This window comes from Lolium rigidum, chromosome 3, assembly GCF_022539505.1.
Source record: "Lolium rigidum isolate FL_2022 chromosome 3, APGP_CSIRO_Lrig_0.1, whole genome shotgun sequence".
Lineage (NCBI taxonomy): Eukaryota > Viridiplantae > Streptophyta > Magnoliopsida > Poales > Poaceae > Lolium > Lolium rigidum.
The window spans coordinates 15906558-15915185 of NC_061510.1; the positions used below are offsets into that span (position 1 = coordinate 15906558).

At 43.8% G+C, this 8628-nt stretch overlaps 1 protein-coding gene across 1 annotated transcript; it reads left to right on the top strand.

Moving 5' to 3' along the window:
• The first annotated feature begins 1156 nt into the window (after positions 1–1156).
• On the top strand, positions 1157–8259 carry LOC124694395 (WD repeat-containing protein 6-like). The gene is made up of 19 exons (XM_047227384.1): positions 1157–1603; positions 1697–1790; positions 1883–1965; positions 2047–2267; positions 2396–2534; positions 2719–2801; positions 2935–3147; positions 3234–3587; positions 3677–3848; positions 4861–5052; positions 5138–5344; positions 5436–5528; positions 5628–5827; positions 5984–6499; positions 6589–6669; positions 6757–6842; positions 6922–7572; positions 7684–7834; positions 7944–8259. The coding sequence occupies exons 1-19, from the start codon at positions 1157–1159 to the stop codon at positions 8092–8094; spliced, it is 4134 nt and encodes a 1377-aa protein (XP_047083340.1). The 3' UTR covers positions 8095–8259.
• Positions 8260–8628: the final 369 nt, after the last annotated feature.

Sequence of the window (8628 nt, forward strand, 5' to 3'; positions counted from 1 at the left end):
ACAGAGCAACTTTGTTTTGCAAAGAAACAACTTTGGTGTTTGGAAAAGCAACTTTCATGTGCAACAAAAACAATTGATTCACAACGATGGTAGGCTTCGCAACATGCTGCAAAGAACAACTTCTAATGCATCGAAAAAATGATACGAGCAACTCTAGGTCGTTGGCCGCACCCATGATGTAGTTCACAAGGTTTAGCCATGCTCGCTCGTAGCAACAATGTTGCCGATCAAGCCATCCCGGCCCTCGCCACTAACGAGCACAGTTGTAAGTATCATCGCCCCACATTTGGTGACTCTAGCATAGCTAGCGTTGCTTTCCGAAACACCCCCACGTCGATCGAGTCAGTCGTTCCCCCGCTCATGCCGGCCGAGTCATCCTCGCAACTTTGTTGCAATAGTTGCTTTTCGTCGTTGCTAAGTTGCCTATAATGCTTTTCGGTAGTGTAGGCAACTTTGCAACAACGAGTAGGCAAGTTCGTTGAAACAAGAGACGACTTCACCGCAAATGATATGCAACTTTGCTACCACGGTAGGAAACTTCATTGCGACGTAGGCAACTTCGCTGCTTCCGCAGGGCAACTTCTCTACAACGGTAGGCAACTTCGATACAACGGTAGGCAACTTGCTGCAAAGATAGTGGCGAAAGATAGTTTTCGTTGCACTCCAAAAGTTGCTTTGCCGCACACCAAAGTTGTTTTGTTGCACAACAAAGTTGCTCTGTCGCGCATTAAAATTGCTTGTTAAAAAAATCTATCGAAACATATGAAAATATGGTCTAGTTTCGAAGCTCTCGTCGTGGAGATTCTAGAAGTGAAAACGGATTATAATTTAGCCGCACGGTTTAAAAGTTATAGTTTTTTTAAAAAAACAACACATGATATCAGCTAGCCTACGTTTCTTTGACAGCTGGACACGTCTTTCCGTTTTTGTGAGGTGTAGACAGAAACTTTCCTAATGATTAATCGTGCTGCGATCCTTTCATCGTACGCGCTTCAACACGCACTTTCCATTTTAAGGTGACCGCTCAGATTAACCAATGGGCACGCGACCGCCCGCTAGATGCATCCCCGAAAGAAGCCCAATCTCGATTGGGCCCAACAACGCTTAAACCGCCAAAAAACCCTACTCTGCTCCCCGACTCCTCCTCCTCCAATCCATGGCCGCCGGCGACCACCACCTGCGGCCGGGCTCCTACCTCGGCGACGTCTCCGCGCTCTCCTTCCTCCCCTCCTCCCCCCGCCCTCTCCTCCTCGCTGGTACCTTCCTCTCCCTCCCATCCCCACCCCCATCCTCATCCCCCGCTCGCTCGCGCTCACCTATTCACGCAGGGACCGGGTCGGAGCTGCTCGTCTACGATGTGGACGCCGCCAGCCTCCTCGCCTCCTTCAAGGTCTTCGACGGCGTGCGCGTCCACGGCATCCAGCCCCGGGGCCCCCCCAATTGCTCCAGCGCCGACGGGCACGCTGTCGCCGTGTTCGGCGAGAGGAGGGCGAAGCTTCTCAGGCTCCGCGTAGACGCGGACCATGACGGCGGCGTGCGGTTGGAGCTGGAGCAGAGGCTCCCGGGGTTCGATCACTGGGTGCTCGACGCCTGCTTCCTGGAGGTATAATGAGAGCTTGGCCCTCCCATCTAGCTTTCACGCTGGAAAAGCTTCATTGTCCCTTGTCACTAATGGTGGCTCCTTCGTGAGTTGCAGGTGGATGGGCTGCTCGCGATCGGTCTCAGTGACAATTCGGTGGCATTGTGGGATTTGACGGAGCATGTGTTTCTTACCCGAGTGAATTCGCCAGGTTCGACGAGCATCTTGCTGTTCCCTTGTCCCCAAAACATCCAAATTCCATCCTCCATTGGTAATTTGTTCTGATGCACTTCCTTGATGCAGAGAAGTGCCTTCTGTACTCGATGAGAATGTGGGGGGACTCTGTTAAGTCCCTCCTCGTGGCATCTGGAACCATTTTAAACGAGGCAAGCCCTCCAGGCTCTAACATCTAGTATATAAAAAAGTTGAGCCAGAACCTTTTTTTTACCATTGTATCTGTTTCGCAGATTCTTATTTGGAAATTGGTACCCTGGACCCTGAGTTCCTCCTTGTTATGCACGGACAAGGTGGGAGCTCCTGCTGTAGAGAACCGTGAAGATGTACATCTTAGTGATCATCGATACATGGCAGTCCATATTGGAAGGCTCAAGGAGCATGAAGGTTCTATATTTCGAATAGCTTGGTCCTCTGATGGATCCAAGTTCATGTCCGTCTCTGATGATCGCAGGTTTGGTTCATACTGGCTTTCACTTCTCTGCAGTATCTGTGGCAGATTTTTTGGCTGAAGTATCTAGCTTCTGGAACTTCTGTTTCAAATGCTTGTCTTTTTGTAATATTGGTTCATTATTATTGCAGTGCTCGCATGTGGATGTTAAGTTGCCAGCCTCAGAATTTAACGAATCAAGCAGCCAATAGTGATATTATCGACATTATACCGAAACTGACGCTTTTTGGACACAGTGCTAGAATTTGGGATTGTTATATATCTGATTCTGTAAGTTTGCCGCACTTTGCTATTCATCTTCTCAATGCTTTCGTTTCACACAAAACTTTATTATTGGCACATATCATGTTATAACGTGAAGGGTCTTTTTCCGTGATAAAAGGGCAACTTAATTATCTAGCTGTTATTGTAGACTAAATATAGCTTACTCTTTTCAACTGAACTTGCCTTTTAGATAGTTATAACTGCTGGCGAGGATTGTACCTGCTGCATTTGGGGCATGGATGGGAAGCTAATCAAAATGTTCAAGGAACACATGTAAGTTGGGCAGATCCACTTGGTTAAAGTGTAAGTCGTGCAGATTAAGTATGAGGGAGTTTGACTACCTTGACTTGCAAGAAGTGCTTCCCTTAGTAAATCTTAATTTGATGTACTGCCTCTACTATTACAGTGGCCGAGGTTTATGGCGATGTTTATATGATCCAAGCTCTCTAGTTTTGATTACCGCTGGGTTTGATTCAGCAATCAAAGTGCACCACCTATGTAACTCCTCTTTCCATGACATACTGGAAGAAAAAGTGGTCCCAGATGGCCTGAAATACGAGTCTGAGGTATTTGAGATATCTTCTCCTATAGTTTCAGGACAGTATGGTCCCCTGGATAGGTATGGTGTGCTTCTGTGTTACATCCTAGTCTACAAGTTCAAGTATAAGTGACAGTTTAAGTGATCATTTATTTTGTTTCTCACAGCAAAAGTGAATATGTCCGGTGCCTACACTTTGTGCAAGAAAATGTTCTTTATGTTGCCACAAACAATGGATATCTGCATCATGCTGACCTCTCTGATACAAATGATGTAAGATGGACTGAGGTTATTCAGGTCACTGAGAAAGCACCAATTATATGCATGGATGTCATGACAGTGCACCCAGATTCTTTGGATAAGGAGGATATTGTTGCCCTTGGAGACGGCCACGGAAATGTTACTATTGTCCGTTTAACAAGTGGCAATATTGAGCCTAAAGTAGATTTATCTTTTACCTGGTCAGCTGAAAAGGATCGGCAACTACTAGGAATATATTGGTGCAAGTCACTTGAATGTAGGTTCGTGGAATATTTCATACTTAATATTTTGATTAGAAGGTAATTGTTGTTCTCAATGCTTTCTCTTTCTTTTTATTTTTCCCTCGCAGCCACATTTTTACTGCTGATCCTAGAGGCGTTCTTAAGTTATGGAACATAAGGAATGCACTTTACTCAAATGCCCATGCTCTCGCTGCATCTCAAGAAGTTTCACTTGTAGCAGTGTTTGAGTCTCCCTTTGGGGCTCGAATCATGTGTTTAGATGTGTCACTTCAGGATGAGGTAACTCTCTTTTTACTTGTTGCATATCTAACTGAATGCAAAACCATAATAAGAGCTGATCTAGAAAAGGTTGAACCCCAGATGTTCAATAATTATGACTAGGATTTCTGATTATTGAGATAGAATGGAGATATTTGATGTTCTAGGCTTTTAGCCATCAGAAGAGGAGAATGTTACAGTTACGCTGGAAGGAATAAAATTTCTTATCTGATATAAAGAAGGGTTAATTGGATCTATGCCACTCCAATTTTCACTGGTTGGAGAAATGCCATTAAAAAAACAGAAAAACTAGACGTGGAGATATGCCACTCCAAATTCTCCATACCTCTCTCAATGACATTTTCTCCACTTAAAGAGTATAACTGTTTAAAACATACATGTATTTAAGTGTGTACTGCCGTAGTTACCATATTACCCCTATGAACAACTTTCGGCAACACTTTTGGGTCTTCCGGGCACCAAAAAATTCAAATTTTGACAAAACCTTTTAACTTCTCAGAAAAATCTAAAAAAAATACATAAAATCGAAAACAATAATATGAGTACTGTTCATATATGAGCCAATTCTGGGCATATATGCAGTCTTAAATTGACATTTTAAGTTATGTCCAAAAACTTGTCAAATTTTGAAAAATCTGACAAATTTACAGAAAATCATAAACACTAATTGGAGTCTACTCTTCTAATATCAGTCAGTTCTGGGCACATATGGTTCCTTAAACTGACATGTGAAGTTCTGTCCACAAACTTCGAAACCATTTACACAAAAATTCGGCAGCAATTCAGCAGCACAATTTGACTCAGATTGACAAGTACCGCCCGCGTACAGCCGCGTCTCTGGCAGCGCCTGCAGCCCCGGTAGCCCTGCTTGCCTACAGCTGCATCTCTGGTTTTTGTAATGGCATATCTCCAACCGGTTAAAATATGCAATGGCATAGATCCAGTTAACCCTGTAAAGAAAAACTACATATACATGTGTTATATGGAACTTTACTCCTTATTTTGCATGCAGATCCTTATAGCAGGTGACAAAAAGGGTAACATCGTTGCCTTTCCTTTTCATAAAACATTGGCCGCACATAATAGCAGTGGGACACAACAGAAGATACCTTTCTGTGACCGTTTTAAAGGAGCTCATGGCATTTCCAGTGTCACAAGTGTTCATATAACTACCTCAACTTCTGATGATGCCCAAATCCACACTGTATGTCCAGATTTTTGTTGTTGTTCCATTTATTGAATTCATGAGCATAGCCTGACACACACTCCCTCCGCTGAACATTTTTTAGACTGGGGGAGATGGCTGTATTTGCTTCTTCAAGTATGGGAGATATGTGAACAATGTTGAATTTGTTGGAATGAGACAATTAAAAGATTTAGGCACCATTCAATCCATCTACGCTGATCATGTCTCTGATACCCAATTGGTTGGTACCTATGCAATAGGTTTCACCTCTGCAGATTTTGTCATTTGGGATCTTGGAAATGATGCAAAGGTAACTCATTCTGAATAACCTGTCAGTAGGAAGTTTGAATTTGGAAATGGTTGGGCTAATCTGTTAATTTGGGGAAAATATTACTGTATAGATGGTTCAAATATCCTGCGGAGGATGGCGGCGCCCTTATTCTTATTATCTTGGGACAGTCCCTGAGTATCAAAACTGTTTTGCCTTTGTAAAGGTTTGTTGCCCTTGCTTTAACAGTGTTTTATGAAAACGTTTTCTTCACTGGTGCTCTGTCCAAATTTTACACACATCATGTGAATTGACTTCCTGGCAGGACCATAGTATCCACGTTCGCAGACACTGGGCACCTGCTCAAGATAAGAAGTTGCTTCCTCAAGTTCTTCATACACAGTTTCATGGAAGAGAAGTGCATTCTCTGTGCTTCATAGATCCAGCAAGCTATTCACATCATGAGAAGAGCACAAATTTGTGGATTGCGACGGGGTGTGAAGATGGAACCGTGCGACTTACCGGGTAAACAATTTATAATTGATACACAGCAAACAAAGTTTAATGGAACATAGGTGTCTTTCTTATTCACAATGTGTTGCAATGTCTATAAAATATGTGTGTTCATTTCAGGTTCTTTTATGAACGAGATGATATATTTGTTCTTGATGTTTACTACAGGTATTTGGCTAGTAATGCTGGACGATGGTGTTCATCCAAGATGCTGGGGGACCATGTTGGTGGGTCAGCTGTGAGAGATACATGCTTCATCACGAAGACTTACACATTAATCGATAAATCGTGCAACTCTAGTGGAAGTTCTGGCAACATTTTGGTTGAAAATGAGGAAACCACTTTCTTATTGATATCTGTTGGATCAAAGCAAGTTCTGACAACTTGGATTCTGCAACCTAGAATTGCGGAGAACAGACAGGTCTGTTCAGGTGGTCGAGATTTAGACAGCAAGCAAAGCGCAGAATGCTCTGATAATGGTGATTCAGCAGTTACATTTCAGTGGCTATCTACCCACATGCCACCAAAGCTTACCACGAATAGGCTGAAAGCTGTTCATGTAAAACAAAACTTCGAGGAAGGAAATTCCTCTGCACAACCCAATCTGGCTATTATGGATCAGATGGAAAATGATTGGCGTTACCTTTCTGTTACAGCATTTCTGTTGAAACATCCGGCTACTAAGTAAGATATCATACTTGTCTAGGGTACCTTCCTTACATCTCTTGCAACAAAATGAGGGTAATCTAATCTTAAGCTCTTTGATGTGTCAGGCTGACAGTATGTTTTGCTGTTGTTGCTTGCTCTGATGCAACAGTTATTCTCCGTGCTCTTCTTTTGCCTTCTCGGTTATGGTAGACACCATGAAATTTCTGAAATGAACTTCCTGTCTGTACTACTATTAGCGGTTTCAGTCAGCTGTTCCTTTTCTCTGTGTACAGGTTTGATGTTGCCTTGTTGGTTCCACATGCCTCGCCAGTTCTCGTTCTACGGCACATTGTCGATGCCTCTAGTGCCTGCTCTGGAGGTCAGTTCTACTTTTCATTTTGTTTTTCCTATTCTGGTAATCTTGTTATGCATGATGAAATTCACATGTTGGCTCTCAGATGATGTTGGTAATGGAGATAGATACATCATCGTGAGCGGATCTACAGATGGTACCATTACTCTCTGGGACCTAACAGACACCATTCACGGCTTTATGCAACTCGTGTCTGAGACTCAGCCACACATGGTTATTGATTGCCAAAAGCGGCCCAAGACAGGAAGAGGGAGTCAAGGTGGCCGTCGTCGGTGGCGATCATTGGCAAACAATTCTGTAAAAAAGGATAGCAAACAGACACTGCTCCCTACTGAGAACGATCTGAATGCCTCGTGTGTTGCTGCTGAAAGTTCACTTGAAATTTCTGGACTGGAAGAAAATGAGGTCATAACCACTGACGAGACAACGTCAAGTAGCCATTCATGTGATGTACCTGAGGTGCAGCCAATGCAGACATTTTCCGGTGTTCACCAGTCAGGCGTTAACTGTCTCTACGTTTCGGAGATGGAGCGGGCATGTCCTACAACTGGCATGTCGTCTTACTGCATCATTAGCGGTGGTGACGATCAGGCTGTCCAGTGTTTTGTTTTTACGTTAGGATCTCCACAGCAGAGCTGCTCAATGAACAAGGCAAGCCTAAACTCACCTGCCAATGGTGCACTTACGATACTAAGCCAACACACGGTTCCGTCGGCTCACGGTTCAGCAGTTAAAGGTTTGTATGTCACCTGCTTATATCACTGCCTAGTAGTACAATATTCAGTCTAACTATTTCCCAGCTGTTATTGTAAAGTGGTGATGCAAGCATCTGCATGTTTCCCGTCAGGTATCTGGACGGATGGTGTCTGGGCTTTCTCTACTGGACTTGACCAGAGAATCAGATGCTGGAAGATGGATCCATCTGGCAAATTCATGGAGCATTCACATGTCATCATCAGCGTGCCTGAGCCAGAAACTCTAGATGTTTACCATGACCGGTGAGGCTTCCCAGTGTTGGTGTATGTTTTTTCTTGGGAATGTGTGCATGTTCTCTGTAATATTTGCATCTTTTCTACTTTCTCACTGTGGTTGGTGGTTTTCTTTCAGCGGGAGGAGGAAATACCATATCGCTGTTGCAGGGAGAGGAATGCAGATGGTTGAATTCTCACCGCGGGAAGACGACTCGATGGAGGTAGCATGGATATTTAGCCCGAGGGTGTGTTGTGTAGTTTCTTCGGGAGCCTCATCTGGATTTTGAGATTATTAGTGATTCTGTGGAAGTGTAATTCTTCTTCTGTGCGATGAGATGAACTAAGATACCGTCAGGTAATTCTGGTTGTAAAATCTCGAGTGCCAGCTTGCCGGCAGAGGTTTGCGCGAAACCCAGAAATTCCTAACGCATGTGCTTTGTGGAGCCTAAACATGTTGCAAAATCTTCCATTCATTGTCAGACAAGAAGAGCCGCTAGGCAAGCTATAGAGTGGCAGTGTGCGGAACATGGTGGTCGAACCTAGCTTAGCTGGACTAGTAACTCGGTGCTGCCGAACCTACACCATGGCCGTTTTTAGATGATTTGCACTACATCTATTTTTCGTAAAAAAGAATGAAGTGTAGTTATTTCTGTGAGATGTCATGAATGAATGGGGATAGTTCTCTTGAGCACCAACTTGCCTTGAAAGGCTTGCATTAAACAGAGAAAAGCACCTGGTCTGAACATGGTGCAAATCCTCCGTTCATTCATTATCGACTGAGACAGACTCTGTAGACTAGCCATCCATAGATATAGAGTGGC

Excerpts from the sequence above, each read along its gene's own strand:
- LOC124694395 (XM_047227384.1), top strand. The coding sequence starts at position 1,157 with ATGGCCGCCGGCGACCACCACCTGCGGCCGGGCTCCTACCTCGGCGAC. Across the intron at positions 2,535-2,718 it reads ATTGTTATATATCTGATTCT|ATAGTTATAACTGCTGGCGA; the intron begins GTAAGTTTGCCG and ends CTTGCCTTTTAG. Across the intron at positions 6,670-6,756 it reads CTTTTGCCTTCTCGGTTATG|GTTTGATGTTGCCTTGTTGG; the intron begins GTAGACACCATG and ends CTCTGTGTACAG.